Here is an 18,617-nt window from a genome sequence, read left to right as displayed (position 1 = left end):
CAGTGTTTTCAATAATAAGTTTTCAGTTTTCTACAAATAAGCAGTATCCAAAAAGACCCTTATTCTATTAATGATTTAACTTTAGACTTATTGAAGGACTGATTTGATAGGTATGTATAGTTTACGAAGTAAATTTGCTAATATAATAATTCATGGAGTGTTTTGGCCGATAGTTGAAAGTTTAGAGGTATGTGGGCATTTTTCCCTAAATACCATTCTAAATTCCTTATTCAACTTCTACATTTATATGACTATTTAAGGGATTTTCAAGCCATTTTAACCCCAGCCATTTATGGAAGGTGGACAAATTCATAAAATAAAAGCTCATAATTTAAAATCTCCCACTAAACTCATATTCTTAGCGGTTTACAATCTCTTTATCTCCTATCATTTTTGAAATTTAAAAGAGAAGAATCATATTTTCCTTCTCATCTCTTATTATTTTTAAAATATAAATAGGCACACTCTAAAATTACATTGTAATCTCCTTATCTCTTATCATTTTTGAAATTTAGACATACACATATTTTCCTCCTCACCTTTTATCATTTAAAAAAAAAAAATTAAATAGTCACTCTAGTCATTCAACAAATTCAAATTCACCACAAATTTTTAGTGCACGAAAAAGGATGAATAAATAAAAAAATTATGATTATATACCAAAAAAAAAAAAGCCTCATTTGCGATGAGGCTAATTTATTACTCCTTTGTCCTTCCTTTAGAAAATGAGAATATACAGAGTAATCTTTTTAGCCTCCAGTGAAGGTGTCTAATGAGACCTGTATTTGTGGGATTCACATAGAATATCTTATAATACCATTTTGTAAAATAAATTTTCCTTCTCTCACTCGTTATTGTTTATTTAGGCTGCGTTTGTTTTGGGTGAAAATGGTTTCAGGAAATCATTTTCCGTAAAATAGGCTGTTTGGTTAGTTTTGAAAATCGAATTTTCCGAAAATCATTTTCATTTGACCGTAAAAAATAAGCTTTGACCACTGAAAATGATTTCCATTCCTATTTTCACTTCAATTGATTTTCGGAGAGAGAGAGAGAGAGAGAGAGAGAGAGAGAGAGAGAGAGAGAGAGAGAGAGAGAGAGAGTTATTTTCACTTCAATTGATTTTCGGAGAGAGAGAGAGAGAGAGAGAGAGAGAGAGAGAGAGAGAGAGAGAGAGAGAGCGAGAGGAAGAAGAGAGAGAGCGCGAGAGGAAGAAGAGGGAGTGCGACGTCACCGGCGAACTTCGAGCTCCAGTCCGTCGATCACACGCACCAAATTGCACCGGTCTCATCACCGGCAAACCCCGAGCACCGCGCCGATCACACCGTGCCGCTCGATCTCGCCTCCGCCGCACGTTCTTGCCTTCGACCCAGAGCCTTCAACCCACCGATCTTCGACCTTCGACCTTCGACCGTCGATCTTCGGCCCACTGATTTTTGTTGTTGTTGTTGTTGTGGTGGTGTAGTGGTTGATTCCTGTGTGATTCTTGTTGTTTTTTATTTTTGATTCCTGTGGGTTGAATTGGAGTTTGTTCTGTGGATTGAGATTTACTGTGATTTTGAAATTTTCTATAATAAAATTTGTTTGGATGCTAAGAAAATAGCTGAGAAAATGTGAAAAATTTATAGGAAAATAGCATTTTTAGAATAGAACCAAACACATAAAAATATTTTCTAAAATAATTTTCATAATACAACAAAACACTTGAAAATATTTTCTTTTTTAAAAAAATAACATTTTTAAAAAATAAATATTTTTAAAAAATATTTTACGAAAACCAAACGGACCCTTAATTATGGAAAATGTTAACCTGTGCACTGTCTTTTAAAAAAAAAAAAAAAAAAAAAACCTCCTTATTCCAAGGAGGGCAAGGACAAATGATTTTTATTAAAAAAACAAAAAACCACCACAGACAAGTGTTGGGCGAAACTTTTTCCTGTTTTCTCGTTTAAAGCTCCCAAACTTGGGTCTGTCTCCTTGGTTCTCTCTCTTCGCTCTTTCCTCTTTACTTCACTGCTTAGATACTCTCAATATTCCCAACTAAGCAGAGCAAATCAATGAGTGTTGTTGCGGCGGAGAGACCCACAGTTGGGGTCTCAAACCTTCCTCAAACAATCACAGCACACGACCTCCGCCACTTCCTCGAATCCCAGCTCGGCAGTGACTCCATCTTCGCCCTCGAAATCTCCACCGAGCACAAGCAATGGAAGCCCCGAAGCTTCGGTCGAATCCAGTTCAGTACTCTCGAGGCAAAGTCCAAGGCCATGTCTCTCACTCTCACCTTCAAGTCCCAAACTCTCAGACTCTCCGAGACAACCTACGACGACATCGTCTTACGCCCCGTGAACCCAAAGCACCGCCTCGACAACTGTGTTTTGCATGTGGGTTTTATAGCTCGAGAGGGTTGCATGAGTGTGTTGGATTCTTGGGAGGGTGTCAGGGTCTGGGTTATGCCCGAGAGAGAACGGGTCGAGTTCTGGGTTTGGCAAGGTGGGGAGTGTTATAAACTTGAGATTATGTTTCATGATATTTTGGAGACTTTTCGGAGTCATTTTGCTGATGGGGATGGCGATGCCTTGGTCTTAAAGGTTTGATTTTTCTACTTTTGTTTTTCTTGCTTTTTTGGTATGTCTTTGTTGTTTTATGATGAATGTGTTGTAGCTTGTGCTGATGTTGTTGTTTGTTTTTAGTAGGCAAAGAAACAAGTTTTGATTGTTTGTAGGAATAAGAATGAGAGAATAGGGAACAATTTTATGCCTTTTATTACTCTCTAGTTTAGTTACAGAGATAGGGTGTTAATGGTTTCTGCTAGTGTATCTATTGATTGAATTATGTTATGTTATTGGTTCATTGGGTTGATTTCTGCCTTTTGGGAAACTCTGATTGTCGAAAAGCTTTCCCCTAGGGAAACATCAGCACCTTTAATGGATCACCCTTGTTGTTGTCAAACAGCCAAATTGGGAGATCCTTGGGTGGAGAGGCAGTAGTCTCTCAAATTTGCTTCTTTTTCCCAAACATGGGTGGTAAAAGCCTGTTTAAAATTGAATTGAAAAGCTTTGAGATTTTGGTGGAGGAAGAGGGCTTGTTTTCAACCCGAGAATTTACAAAATAGGAAGATTCCATTATGTATTATGTGGACTATTTGGGAACATGCAGTCAACGTACATTTGAAAGGGTTGAAAGTTCGTTGTTGGAGATAAATTATTTGTATGTACATTCTTTGTATGATTGGATGGCTGCTTTAAGCAGTCACTCTTTTTCTAGTTTGGAGGAATTTCTTGGTATATGTTTGTAGCCTCCCTACTACACTTCTTGTTTACGGGGGAACATTGCTGTTTTTCCTTTTCAATTACTTATTAAAAAAAAAAAAAAAAAAAAAAAAAAAAACAGAGATTTTGCCAATTTATCTGTCAATGTTTTCCTTGAATTCAAAATAAAAGTTTTGAGGTTTGTCTCAAATTTGTTGAGTGACAGTGTCTGATATGTATGCTGAGATATTTCTTTTGGTTTGGGTTTTGTTGATGTTACCTTGTCTGATTGTGTTTGCTGCTATCTTGGTGTACAATGTAGGATAGAAGATGTTTTTAATTTGGGACATTCTAGGGAAGAGGTGCAATAAGTACACTTTCATTTCAATTTCTGTTATTATCCTTTTGTCGTGTCTTGTGACAAATGTCTTGTCTAACCTTGTTCTCTTGAGAATGTATGATCAATAGACTGTGAGTTGATTTACATTGTGGAATAAAGGATTATTGGGTAGATTCAGTTGAATGTGAACCTAATATGGATGATTACAGTTGCTGCCAAAGCTTGTGTCACATTTTTGTGCTAAGCAAGAAGTAGATACTTGCATAATAATGCAGCCTATCCCTTCTGGCAGTTCCCTGCCTCCTTTGTTTCAAAAGATTTATGAAAATTGAAAATTGTTTCTTTCCTTTGTTATAGGAGTTTCTGGATTTTTTTTTTCATTTTTATTCTACTAAATAATGAATGTATCAATAAATTAACTGGATGATGTAATTGACAACCTTTTCGAAGATTCTTTATTAGGTTAAGTTGATAGTTAATCCATAGAGGTGGAGACGATAGTGAGTTTAACTAAATTTATCTTGTTGATTAGAATTCAAGGATAGGTTTGTATTGATGAATTTTTAGAGTTTATTTATAAATAGAATATGTTTTGACTCTATTGCAGAGAGCTTCACATATGAATCAGTAAAGGCATAATGAGCTTAGTAATGATTAAATTCCCTCTTAGGCCTTTATATTGGTAAAGTCTCAGTGATGATGCATGAACACTGGCAACTGTATAAGGAAGGATGTTTTACTCAACCTTGTAATATCATTTGCTTGGGGTTGTAAAAGAGGGAATAAGTGGGAGACTGGGAGTTTGTAGCATACAACACTTGGATGAAATTACCATTTTTCAATAACTATAGCTATCTTCTGACATTACTTACTCCTGTTGATTGGTTTCTGGCTTTAGAATACTCTGACTCAAAGTGTACTAATCTACTCTCTCAGCTCAAGTATGGACCAAGGATCTATCAGAAAATTTCTGGACCTGATATAACTTCAAAATTTAGTGCTGATCGGTACAATTTCTGCAAGGAAGATTTTGACTTTCGTTGGGTTCGCACAATAGACTTTTCTAGTAAAAAGTCAATTGGACACTCAACTTCATTTTGTTGGGAAATTGAAGGATTAACGAGTTCAGATTTTTTTACAAGTTTCCCCCATTATAGAGAAGATATGAATGATCTAATTTTAGAGGATGGAGAGGAATTCTCTTCAAAATCTGAGATAGTTCCACTTGTGAAATACAAATCGGCCTCTAACTTAGCATATGAGATCCTTTTCCAACTCAATTCCCTTGTCCATACCCAGAAAATTAGCCTTGCTGCAGGTACTGATCTGATTGAGATACTTAGCAAGAAAGATGTTGAAATTGCTCTTATGGTTCTTCAGAAGTTGCACAAGCTAAATTCCACTTGTTATGAGCCTGTATCATTTGTAAAGACTCAATTTCATATCCAAGAAAGAAACCGTAAGAGTGTTCCCCCCTCTTCCTACAATAGATTAAAAGATCAAAATGTAATGAGTTGTCATAGAGCACTAATTACCCCGTCAAAGATTTATTGCTTGGGTCCTGAGTTTGAAACTTCTAATTATGTAGTGAAGCATTTTGCAACATATGCTTCAGATTTTATGAGAGTTACTTTTGTTGAAGAGGATTGGAGTAAGCTTCCTGCAAATGCCATTTCCACAAGTGTCCAGCGAGGTATTTTTGCCAAACCTTTTAGAACTGGAATATATCATCGCATATTGACTGTTCTTCGAGATGGGATTGTGATTGGAGCTAAAAGATTTCAGTTTTTAGCTTTTTCTGCTAGTCAACTGCGATCAAATTCTGTTTGGATGTTTGCTTCTAATGACAAAGTAAAAGCAGAAGATATTAGAGAATGGATGGGGTGTTTCAACAAGATTCGCAGTGTATCTAAATGTGCAGCAAGGATGGGTCAGTTGTTCAGTTCCTCTATGCAAACACTTGAGGTCCCTGGACAAGATGTAGAGATTATTCCTGATATCAAAGTGATCACGGATGATATTGAGTACTGCTTCTCAGATGGCATTGGAAAAATTTCTCAGTCTTTTGCTTGTCTAGTTGCTCAAAAGTGTGGATTAAATAAAACCCCTTCAGCGTTTCAAATTCGATATGGTGGATTTAAAGGTGTTGTCGCTGTTGACCGTAATTCCTACCGGAAGCTATCTCTGCGTAAAAGTATGGAAAAATTTGAATCAAAAAACAGGATGCTTAATGTCACTAAATGGAGTGATTCCATGCCTTGCTATTTGAATCGAGAGATTATTACTCTCTTGTCTACCTTGGGAGTAAAGGACGAAGCATTAGAGGCAATGCAAAAGGAACAACTGTGTCTGCTGGGCAAAATGTTGACCAATAGAGAGGCAGCTATAAAGGTCTTACAGATATTGAATGGATCAGATTCTAGAAACATTCTGGTAAAAATGCTGCTTCAGGGTTATGAGCCAAATCAGGAACCTTATCTCTCAATGATGCTTCAAGCACATTATGAGAACCTCTTGTCTGATTTGAAAAGTAGATGTCGAATATTTGTCCCAAAGGGTCGAATCCTGATTGGTTGCCTGGATGAAACTGGTATTTTAAGTTATGGCCAAGTGTATGTCCGCATTACCATGACAAAAGCAGAACTGCAATCTGAGGATCAGAGTTTCTTCCGGAAGGTGGATGAGACAACATGTATAGTAGTAGGGAAGGTTGTTGTGACCAAAAACCCTTGTCTTCACCCAGGAGACATCAGAGTTCTTGAGGCTATCTATGAAGTGGAATTAGAGGAGAAGGGTCTGGTGGATTGCCTTATCTTCCCTCAGAAAGGACAACGGTATACTTCACATCTCTAGATTAATTGCTTTTAATTTACATATTTGGATTAGGGTCAGCAATTATTATGGCTGCACCAGATATGGTACATTAGTGAGGTGTAATTATTAGAACCATTGCATTGCTCAACCTTTATTTTACCACAATGATTTGACAATATCATGAAAAACTCCTCTTCCTAATTTGACTATCCTAAAGTATATAGGTCCTCAGATTGTTATAAATTACAAGATCAGGTTGACAGGTACCATCAGCATATGAACTGTAGAGTTTACATTTGGGCATGTCACTGTGTAGTGAAGTTAGGCAGTTAATTTCATATTAGGGATATGTTAATATTGAGTTGGTTTTAGTGGAAAATCTGTATTCCTTTCCTCGTGGATTTCTTCCTTGTTTATTATTGTTCTTAAAGAAAATTATTGATTTGAGTTTACTACTATTTTTACTGCTTCCTTTTTGTTTCTTTAGATGATGCATTTACACTTTATGTCATTAGTGATTGCGACAACCTAATGCCTTCTCTCAGGAGCAATTTTAATAGTATCCTGGTTAGCAGCTACTCTTGAAACCCAGTTTCCCTTGCTAGGAAAAGGAAATTTTCATTTCATTAGTGATTGTGACAATCTAATGCCTTCTCACAGGAGCATTTTTAGTTAGCATCCTGGTTAGCAACTACTTATGAAACCCACTTTCCCTTGCCAGGAAATGGAAATTTTCATTTCATTCTGTCTAACCACCTTTACTTGCAGTTAACATCTCATTCTGTTTAGTCACTTAACTTCACTGGGCAGTCATTTCCTACTACAATGTCTTGAGCTGTGTTATAACAACACATAATAGGGCATGAAGAGATGGTTAGTTCTTAAACAGATAATAATTGAGTCAAGAATTTTGTGTCCACAGGCCACATCCAAATGAATGCTCTGGTGGTGATCTTGATGGAGACCAGTTCTTCATAAGCTGGGATAAAGATCTGATCCCCTGTCAAACTGAGGCCCCAATGGACTACACAGGGAGAAGACCTCGGAAAATGGATCATGATGTGACCTTAGAGGTATATTTTCTAAATTTAGTTTTACCCTATAGAGTTGAAATAGAAGTTTAATTATATTTTTGTGATTTATTTATTGCTCTTCTCATAGTCTGGGTGAACTTGCAGGAAATCCAAAAGTTTTTTGTTGATTACATGATCAATGATACTTTGGGTGCCATCTCTACCGCACATTTAGTTCATGCTGACCGTGAGTCAGATAAAGCCCGAAGTCAAAAATGTCTAGAGTTGGCAAACCTTCACTCAATGGCCGTTGACTTTGCAAAGACTGGTGCACCAGCTGAAATGCCTAGGGTTCTGAAACCAAAGGAGTTTCCAGATTTCATGGAGAGGCTAGACAAACCCATGTATACCTCCAACAGTGTATTGGGGAAGCTCTACCGTGCCTTTGTTGAGTCAGCAGTGCAAGAAAGGCCAAACTTGGTCTGGTTGGAGAAGTTTGCTAAAGAAGCTTATGATAATGATCTTGAAGTGGACGGTTTTGAGGCTTTCCTTGAAACTGCAGAAAGACACAAAGACCAGTATATAGAGAAAATGAGTACCTTAATGAAATATTATGATGCTGAGAGTGAGGATGAATTGCTGACGGGTAATCTGCGGAAACGTGCAGCATATTTGCAGCGTGATAACAGGAGATATGGTGATTTGAGGGATCGGATTCTGCTCTCAGTGAAGAGGCTACAAAAAGATACTAAAGAATGTTTTGAAGATTGCTGCAAAATGCATGAACGTCAGCAGATGGCGTCAGCATGGTATCATGTTACTTATCACCCTACTTATTGCCGGGAAGACTTTAATTACTTGAGCTTTCCATGGATAGTAGGTGATTATTTATTGAACATTAAAAATGTGAATGGCAGAAAAGTTCGCATAAAAACAGATCATATGTAGCCAGTTTGTGTTCAGAAATTTATGCATGTTGTACCCCTTGCAGGATAATGAATTGTTGTATAAATCTGGATTGATTGGGAAAGTACTTTCCCCTTGTAGATGACTCTTTCAGCATGACCTATGAGCAATGACCAAGTTCAGATTGCTACCCAAACATGTCCCTTAGGCCATTGATATAAACTACCAATGACCGTTAGAAGTCATATGCAGAGGTTACATCTTATATTTTGAACAATCATTTACATCTGCCTTTTATGCCTTGTGGTGCATATATCATACAAATTTGTCTTGCTGATAATGCCTCAGGCTGCCTCATTTGCCTTAATTTTCTTGTTGTGAGTTAAGGACTAGACTCTGACCAAATTTGTAACCAAACTTTATCTAGTATGTATTATCATTGATCATGTATTATTATTTTAAAGCTACAACTTCACTCAATATATTTTTACTGTATTTGAATTTTGACAAATTTACTATTAAATCATATATATATATATATATATTTTATATCAACCATACTAGTTAAACTTTGTTCTTAATATTTTAGGGAAAATGGTGCTTGTTAGGAATTGAGGTTGACCTAAGCCGGACCCAACAGATGTGCCCTTTTGGTGATGTAATGTGTGGCAAAAAATATATAATGATTACGTACCAGCAAGAAAAAGTTATAGTGAAGTGTATATTGCGTGTAGGTTGTATTTGAGAAAACTAAGGCCGGAAATCAGCCTACTCTGAAGATGACAGCAGTCACAGCACCTATGAATTTTTTTATTTTTTTGGGAGGAGGTGGGGTGGGGGGAAACTAGTTGACTGTTTCATTGGTTTCATGTTTTGAAATTGCACTTTTTCATAATATAATTTTTATGAACTTCAATTTTCTCTACTTACAGTTTCTTCAAATAGTCCATTTTCAAAAGTCGAAAAATAAGTTGTATTAGTAGCATTAATAACAAAGAAGTCTCGGAATTAAATAAATTTATACTATAAGCACTTTCATTTAATAATTTTAAAAGTTTTGTAACTCAACAAAATTATCTAGTTCTCCCACATAGAATTTGGGTTCAAATCACAAATTCTGTACTTTGATATAAACAAAAACAAAAATGCCCTCAACACAACGAGATTATAACCCAATTGGCACCTTCCTATGTCTCCAGGCCCCATATTGTGGGTTCCTCACCCCTTCTCCTCCCTTATAAATGCTTTAATCAAAGAGTATTTGGGTCAAAGGTAATTCCATACTCTCTTATTTGGGAGGGCATATGTTCAATCCATAAAGGTTTAATACTATTTTACTCCCAAGGAGTTGTGTATCTTTGATACAACAACTACATTTATTATTCACATAAAAAAAAAATACTAAATTTATTTATTTTAAATTTCTTTCTTTTCTAATTTGTAAATGGAAGATGCTTCTAAAACATCCAAATACCCACAATAGCCCAATTCAAGAGTAACATGAGATTAGATTCGTATCCCTATATCTTTATTAACAAACAAAGGAATTCAAGAATAGTTCTTTTTACGATAAGCTTAGGGCCATTATATAATAAAAAAAAACTTTATCCCACTCACATCCTCTTATCATTCACCACCTTTATAGACCACCATCATCCAAAAACTATAATAAAGTTTCAAAAACAGATATCTAAAAGAGAGAAAAATAAAAATTCTGTGACATCTTGTTAATAAAAAAAAATATATAAATAAAAAAAGTATGTGACACTGCAATGTTGATAACATTAAAAACAAGCAACTGATGTCTAGCTGTGCATATGTAGTCAATTATGTAATATGAACACATATTTTGCAAGAAATAAAGACCAATAGCAGGTCTTCGCAATAACTTTTCTCATGTGTCAAGTGATCTAGTAATTCAATAGCGCACTTTTTAGTTAAGTTTGCTAAATATATCTCTAATGATGTAATTTGGATGGAAAATCTTTCTCCTCCTGCTTTAGAAGTTTTGTTCTTTGATGTAAATGTTTCTCGGATGTAAATGTTTCATTTACGGGAATGATAGTTTTTTTTTTTTTTTTTTTCCTAAAAAAAAAAGAAAAAAAGAAAAAGAAGAAGAAGAAGAATTTTTGTTCTTTGATGTAAATGTTTCTCGGATGTAAATGTTTCATTTACGGGAATGATAGTTTTTTTTTTTTTTTTTTTCCTAAAAAAAAAAGAAAAAAAGAAAAAGAAGAAGAAGAAGAAGAAGGATGAAACATTTAGTTTTAAAAGTTTGTAGTCATAGTACATCAAGATTAGAATCCTCCTTCTCTCTAAAAAAGAAAAAAGAAGATTAGAATCCTCTAACAGCTTTAATGTCGGCCATTTTCCATAGCTGACACACAAAATATTCTCAAAATCCTGGTTACAGGATGGACCCCTAAAAAGAAAGAGATCCGTGACCAGGGTAGTCAAGTCTGCCCATCAAAACTCACTACTCAGTTGAACTATGACCCGTCTAGAAGTCAAAATCGGCTGAGTTCTGCATTAGTTTAGCTGCATTGAGTTGCTTTTAAACCCATTCATCACGACGTAATCAGTCTAGAGGCATGACTGTTTTCACATTAGGAATTGTGACACTTAAATTATAGATAATAAAATGGTATTAGCAATGAACTCAAATAAGAATTAGTAATAATTTAACAACTTAATAGTTGTAAAAAAATATTTTGTAGGTAACAATACTCCCCAAAGTTATTTTAACTTTGAAAATCAAATTCTTTTTTTTTTTTTTGTTTCACATTAAATGAAAGTTTGTAATACTAAATATATTTTTATGAAATAAAAAAAAATTAAAATCTCTAAAAATTAGTCTGAGGTAGATCATGGATGTATAGAATTAAACTGAGTGGTGAAGTAGAATTTTAGTTATAATTGACAAAATTGAGCAAAATTAATTGTGAAAAAATAATCGATATGACAAAATTATATAATAAAAAAACAATTAAATAAAAATATATCTGTTTCACAATATGAAGTTGGGAAAAAAATATGCAACATCTTTTATAACATATGAAATTAGTTAAGCATGCTCTTTGAATCACATTGAGATAGTAACTGTCAAAACAAAATTTTAAACACAGATATGTAAGGAGATATGCATAATATATCTAAATAAGATAAAATAAGTGAACATAAAATTTAAAAGTAAATTAAAAGGGAAATTATTATGTACTCCCGAAATATCATAAATACGTACTCCCTTTCCTCACATGAATGGTAAGTCCCACTAATTAAATACATAGTAGGACCTAATAATTTTTTAAATTAAAAAAGTTATTGTAAAAGTATTAAAAGGTATGATAAATGTTAGGTAATTTATACCTCAGTTGTATATTATACAATGAATTTTATAGATTAAGTCAAATTATGCCAATTTAACCAATCAAGTTGTAATCGATTTAAAGTAGCATAGGCATGAGGCGTCATCCATTGCAAATCAATCAACCACAATAAATATGAGACAACGATATAGTAACGAAGTAGAAAACCAATAGAGAAACACTCCAAACTCCAAAGGAAAACCCACTAAAAGGAAAATCTTCCCCAAATATGCAATTCATTATAATCGAGAGAAGTTGTTACAATTGAGGTTAAAACCTCTAACCTAAACCCTACAATCCTAATAAATAACTTACAGTAAAAACATTTTACTGCTCCAAACCTTTGAGCTCTCCAATTATTTGGGTGCTTCACAAATTACTCGCATTCACAACTGAAATGTCCAATCTTGATTGAGTGTCAATCAAATTTTGATCATTCAAGCCTCGATAGAGGGTCAATTGAGCCTTTATCTAAGGACAATTGAACATTGTCTTTATTAAGCTGCATCTTGTACAAATTGTCTGGAACTTTAATGAACTTATTACAGACACATTTAACGATTTACATTGTCATGGAATTTGCCAACACTAAACCTAGCAAGATTAATTATTTTCTCAAGCATCCGATTAATGCAACATGCCTCTCTCAATTGTCGACCTTAAAATTTTCAGAAGTTCTCTATTGAGGAGGTGTTTGTCTTTTTGAGTGTGAGAAGGAAAAGATGTTAAATGGAAGATGCTCATATGTGAGATCCAAAAGTTTGTAAGCAGCATATTACATATGCCAGATGTAGTAGATACATTCTCAATCCATGGGGCATTTGTCATTTTGGGTGAGAGAGAGGGGCTTCTTGGGTTTTTTCTGCCCTTGCTAACACTCATATCCATTACTTTATTCTTTATCATTCTTCAACATAGTATGTTCACAAACTTTCATTTGTTGTAGGACCTAAAGAAAACGAAGTTAAAACTGTCGTAACATAACAAAGACGTGACAAAGAAATATGAATTACAAAATTATTCAAACTGCACATAAGACAAAAGTAAGAAAGATACAAAAATTGTGCAAGTCTTTCATAAAATTCAAGAAACAAGTTGAAAGTTTGAACTATTCAGATGGCCATTTTTAATTGTTCTTTCGCATAGATCGGTAGTTCCTCCCACCCAAGATATGTGTCTTGATTATAAATAACAAGATTATTAATGAAAAATAAAATAGTCTAAAACACCTTTTTTTTTTTTCATGAAAAAGAATCTTCCTAACACCATGTTAGAAGTGGAGAAAGTTTCGAATAAAAACCTTCATATAATCTTCTTTATTTTTCTAAACAATATGAATACAACAATAACATTTTTAGTCACTATAGTTTGAGATTGACTATTAATTTTTTTGGGAAGTGAACGAGTAAAAGAGATTGACTATAAATTTTAAATAGCCTAATTGTAGTAAATTCATTCATAACAAAATAACTAAATTTTAGTCCAGCATTCAACCTACACCAGTCTAAAGCACCTTTTTTTTTTTTTTTTTTTTTTTTAAGAATCTTCTTAACACCATGCTAGAGTCATTCAACCTACACCAGTCTAAAGCACCTTTTTTTTTTTTTTTTTTTTTTTTAAGAATCTTCTTAACACCATGCTAGAGTAGAGAAAGCTTCAAATAAAAACCTGCATATAATCTTTTTTACTTTTCTAAATAATACGAATACAACAATAACATTTTTAGTCACAAGAGTTTGAGATTGACTATTAATTTTTTGGGGAAGTCAACGAGTAAAAGAGATTGACTATAAATTTTAAATAGACTAATTGTAGTAAATTCATTCATAACAAAATAACTAAATTTTAGTCTAGCATTCAACCTACACCGAACTTCTTTTTTAATCACAAAGACCTTTTTCTTAGGTTTAAACTGACTAAAAATAAAATATATAACACTAATAAATAAAAATAGAAGAAGTTAAAAAGAAGAATAGTTTAAGAAAATGAAAAAAAAAAAATCAAGTCTTTACATTTGTAGAAGCTTTTGTAGAGGGGGAAAGGAATGTTCCTCGTTTTACTTCTTTTTATCCATTGGTTGGAGAGAACAAATATTTATCTTAAAACATCCGAAAAGTAGAAAGCAAGACACTTTCTTTTTTTGACGTGAAGCAAAACACATTTAAATTAGGATAAAAGGGATATATGGTACAAATTTTCTTTCACGGACAGTAGTGTGAAAAAGAATCATACAATTTAGCTCACTAAAAGAATTGCATCACATTTACGTCACAATTCATAGCAAAAAAAAAAAAAAAAAGGAAAAAAGGAAAAAGAAAGTTGCGTTGGAAGCTGCATAAGAACCACCAAGAAGCAAAAAGCTGTTGTGAAACTACAAGCAACAAAAAGATATGAACAAAATTTAGTTACAAAATTAGTTATAATTTAAGTCTATAATCTTACTTAATTTTTTTTATTAGAGATGAATTTTGACAAATTCACCATTGGATTTACATTTTCTTTTTATATCTTCCTTGCAAAAGTTTTAAAAAATTAAAGATCAGTAACTATGTCATCCATAAATTGTTTAAATTGTAAGTTTTTGTAGTTTAAAATTAGTAAATGATATCTTATTGACACAAAATTTGACATATGTATTAAGAGCATAAAAAACATATAATTTAATAGTTAGATTTTCAAAATATGTAAAGCAAAACACACTTTCTTTTTTTGACATGAAGCAAAACACATTTAAATTAGGATAAAAGGGATATATGGTACAAATTTTCTTTCACGGAAAGTAGTGTGAAAAAGAATCATACAATTTAGCTCACTAAAAGAATTGCATCACATTTACATCACAATTCATAGCAAAAAATAAAAATAAAAAAAAGTAAAAGAAAAAAGGAAAAAGAAAGTTGCTTTGGCAACTACATAAGAACCACCGAGAAGCAAAAAGTTATTGTGAAACTACAAGCATTAAAAAGATATGGAGAAAATTTAGTTACAAAATTAGTTATAATTTAAGTCTATAATTTTACTTAATTTTTTTTTTATTAGAGAAGAATTTTGACAAATTCACCATTAGATTTACATCTTCTTTTTATATCCTCCTTGCAAAAGTCTAAAAAAATTAAAGATCAATAACTATGTCATCCATAAATTGTTTAAATTGTAAGTTTTTGTAATTTAAAATTAGTAAATGATATCTGATTGACACAAAATTTGACATATGTATTAAGAGCATAAATAATATGTAATTTAACAGTTAGATTTTCAAAATATGTAGTAATATTTATTTTATTGAGCAAGACTGTAGCCTTAGACTATAAACAATTTTATAGCTAAACTTTATCCAAAATGTATTATGTTTCTTTTGCTCTCTCACAACGCGTAAAATCCATACATTAATGAGTTTTCTTTAAGAACCTACAACGAGGAGCAAAAGGATATTTGTTTCCTCTGCTCTCTCACCACACAAAATCTATACATTAATCAGTTTTCTATAAGAACCTACAACGAACAAAAAAATATTATGTTTCTTCTGTTTTTTTCACAACGCGTAATATATCCATACATTAATAAGTTCCATATGTTGTGAGAGTGCATATATATATATATATATATACTAGAAACATGATATACCTTATCCACAAACAGAAACATAGTATAATTTTACAAAAACCCATCTGCAAGGTAACATTGTTATTGGATTATTTGACTTTGTTCAAACATAAGACATCTCATATGTTCATATTTCATATAAATGTACACCCAACACCTTTACACCTTTCATCACAAAGACAACCCAACCTTTTACCTAAACAAATTAATGGCAAATGCCATTTGCAAAACCAATCTTTTTTTTTCCCACTAATCCTAACCACACACGCATATTTCATAATTTTTTTTCTTTATTAATATATATATCAAAAAAAGTATCTATAAAATATCAAACAATAAAATATTAAATATTAAATAAATAAAATAAAAAACTAATTGCCGCCGGCACGTTATCTTGTCATCATTCAACACCATCCAGCTCATCAAGATCAAGTTCCAGCTCAGCACCCGCGCTGTTCACGCCGCATATTACGTCGATACTGCCACGTGTCTACCGGAATCCAAAGGCGGCGGCGTCGATAACAACTTCGTCGACGTGGACGAAGTCGAAGACGATGAAGAATTCGACGACTTCGCCGGCAACTGACCCGGCACCGAAGCGTACCGGGTCGAGAAGTTCCGAAACAAGTGGTAATCGTCGTCTTCGTCCAGATTACCGTTCTGCCCCGGGCCTTCGTCGAAGTTCAGCGCGTAACTCAACGGATCGTATTGGAATTTCCCGTGCCGATTGCAATTACCAACGCCTCCGCCTCCGCCGCTTCCGCCGCCGCTCTTGCTCCGATTGAATCTGCGAATGAACGTCTTCCATCTCGGTCCGGCGACGATCTCCGACCACTCCCGGAGTTTCTTCAACGCGCGAATACCGCCCGACCACCACTTATCGTCGCTCGACCCGACCCGTTCCCACCAGGATACTCCGACGGTGGGGGATCTTCGCGATGACGGAGTAAAGATTGAAGGGAAGCAACAACATCGAGTGCTTCCCATCAGTGTGTTGGTCACATCCTCACTGTTCGTTTCAATATCTCTGTGACTGTGAGACACTTCTGCAACCATTTTCTACAAACCCTAAATCTCTCTCTCTCTCTCTCTCTCTCTCTCTCAGTTCTCTGAGGCCTTGGGTTTTATATACGGTTTCAGGAAAAAAAAAAAAAATGAAGATTAAATGAAGATTGTAACGGAAATGGCGGTGACCGGAAACACCGGTAGTTAAGAAGAGAGACCGGGAGTAGCAGGTAATATACAAGTTTATCTAGAAGAGAGAGGGGTGTTTTGGTAATTTTGGTGATTTGAGCCGTTGTGGAGTGTAGTAAATGATTGGGTGTTTTCACTGTTTTGCGAGTTGGGTGGACTTGGTCAAATAAAAGAGGAGTGAATAAATGTGGTGGTGGGTCCCATGGCTTTGGTGTAATTGGAAGGAAATTTTGGTATGGTAGGCCAGGTTGGGTCTACTTTTTCAAATGGGCCCTACAAATTCTAATCAGGACTGTGACAGCGGCGCAGCGCTGCTACCTACCTAATCAGACGATGTAGGAGCGTTTCCTGTTGGCCACATTATTATTATTAAATTAATTATTTGCTAAATAGCTTGTTAAATAGATTAAATTCTATAATGGATTTACATGATATCTTAATAAATGTTATATTTCAGGTTTAAGTAAAAGACTAATGATGTTTTGTTAGCTGTCCTTCTAAGGCAGAAGTTGAGACTCTAAGACAGGTAATGAATTTATTAGCAAATAGAGGTGTTGAATTTATCATTTTTTTTAAGAAGGCTCAAGACATTTCTAGTAGCTTAGTCAAATTTTTACACTAATTTGTACTTATTTTAATATATTTTCAAATAGTCTCTATCGGTTCTCTATCACATTTGAATATTAATTTCTCATCATTTATTTGTTCTTTCTTTATTCTTAATTCTTAATGTGCATAGAAAAAGAGAGAGTAGTTGAATATTTTAATTAGCGGAGAGAAGAGGCTGAATATTTTAGTCATAAAAATTCATTTAGAGAACAAAAATAACTCTTCATGTGTAGAGAGTACTGTAGTTAATCTATTCTATTTTTAAGATTTTAGAGAGGTTGTTGGAGCTGATTTTTCTAGGTTTGCTCTCCAAACATGACACTTTAGAGAGTTTATTGGAGATGCTCTCACTTCTCATTTCCTCCCCAACAACCAGCATGCCAGAGTCAACTCTATAATACAGGAAATTTCCTTGCCTTCCTTGCAATTTCAGTGTATATCTTTCACTTGGATTCCAAGACCAACGAATGGTGTAGCTCATAGTCTTACGAAATGGAATCTATCTTGTAATTTTGTGGGGTCCTTTAATGTAACATGCTGCCCATCCCCTTTGATGGATGCTCTTGTTAAGGACTTTGTAGTTCCTTTTGTAATAAAAAGTTTTCATTTGTTAAAAAAAAAAATATATATATATATATATACACATATATATAGTTTTATTAAGTGTGGCATGTATTTGTTAAAAAAAAAAATATATATATATATATATACACATATATATAGTTTTATTAAGTGTGGCATGATGTATTGAATATTAAATAAAAAATTGGTATGATAATATTTTATTGGATGATATAAAACATGAGATTTACACCAGATCCTTATGCAAACATAATTATTTATTGTAGTTATGGCTTTATCATCATGCATCTATTAATTGGGTTTTAGTTGGGTTTTAGGGTAGGTATGATTCATATCTTTGACCTCTCATTTGAAGTCAAGAGATTTTATTAGTTCAGGTATCATCTGGTCATTTTCAAGTGCTTGCACTACTTTAGATTTTCGTAGAGATATGTATTTCCCCTTACAGTCTATAAGACTTCAATTGTTAATCGTAAATTTTATGTCAACATTTCTTTAGATGAAAACGAAATTTCAACTTCTTTAGATATTTCAATATCCATCGATATTTCAATATCCATCTGTCTTATAGTTATAGGGGAGTCTTCCTTGATATTTTTGGTATCTAACTTTTCCTATATGGATAGGACAATGAGGATGGAGACTGAAACATTGATATAAGTACTAAAATAACACCACTCTTCATGGTAATGGCGAAAAAATTTGTGAAATGATTTCTTTGTTTGAAACAATACAGCTTTGAATAGTAAACACATATAACCAAGGACTTATCTTTTGTTTTGAAATGATGCAGGTCGCTTGGGTGCTATACTTAATAGTCTGGCCACCTCACCTCCGGCCACGGAGCCATGAAACTACAACTCAAAGAGGTAGCAACCATCCTGATGTTTGGCAAATGAAGATGAAAGAACAGAAAAACAACATGATTAACTGCAAAACAAAGAAA

The 18,617-nt window shown here is 33.8% G+C and overlaps 2 protein-coding genes across 2 annotated transcripts; one reads left to right on the top strand and one right to left on the bottom strand.

Annotated features, from left to right (window-relative positions):
• Window positions 1-1,906: 1,906 nt before the first annotated feature.
• Window positions 1,907-8,598, top strand: LOC111999320 (RNA-dependent RNA polymerase 2). Its single transcript, XM_024031447.2, has 4 exons — window positions 1,907-2,585; window positions 4,522-6,419; window positions 7,322-7,472; window positions 7,578-8,598. Exons 1-4 carry the CDS (start codon window positions 2,055-2,057, stop codon window positions 8,358-8,360), a joined length of 3,363 nt encoding a protein of 1,120 aa, XP_023887215.1. The 5' UTR covers window positions 1,907-2,054; the 3' UTR covers window positions 8,361-8,598.
• A 6,754-nt stretch (window positions 8,599-15,352) lies between these two features.
• On the bottom strand, window positions 15,353-16,415 carry LOC111999328 (uncharacterized). Its single transcript, XM_024031455.2, has one exon. It carries the CDS (start codon window positions 16,340-16,342, stop codon window positions 15,755-15,757), a length of 588 nt encoding a protein of 195 aa, XP_023887223.2. The 5' UTR covers window positions 16,343-16,415; the 3' UTR covers window positions 15,353-15,754.
• Between the last annotated feature and the right edge of the window lie 2,202 nt (window positions 16,416-18,617).

The sequence above is a fragment of the Quercus suber genome, unplaced genomic scaffold (assembly GCF_002906115.3).
Source record: "Quercus suber isolate HL8 unplaced genomic scaffold, Cork oak 2.0 scaffold_481, whole genome shotgun sequence".
NCBI classification, from domain to species: domain Eukaryota; kingdom Viridiplantae; phylum Streptophyta; class Magnoliopsida; order Fagales; family Fagaceae; genus Quercus; species Quercus suber.
This window is presented reverse-complemented; position numbering and strand designations above follow the sequence as displayed.

What these genes read in the sequence shown, in the direction of transcription:
- LOC111999320 (XM_024031447.2), top strand. Translation starts at nt 2,055, where the DNA reads ATGAGTGTTGTTGCGGCGGAGAGACCCACAGTTGGGGTCTCAAACCTT. An exon ending in GCGATGCCTTGGTCTTAAAG is followed by an intron (nt 2,586 to 4,521) that starts GTTTGATTTTTC and finishes CTACTCTCTCAG; the next exon opens with CTCAAGTATGGACCAAGGAT. An exon ending in TTCCCTCAGAAAGGACAACG is followed by an intron (nt 6,420 to 7,321) that starts GTATACTTCACA and finishes TTGTGTCCACAG; the next exon opens with GCCACATCCAAATGAATGCT.
- LOC111999328 (XM_024031455.2), bottom strand. Translation starts at nt 16,342, where the DNA reads ATGGTTGCAGAAGTGTCTCACAGTCACAGAGATATTGAAACGAACAGT.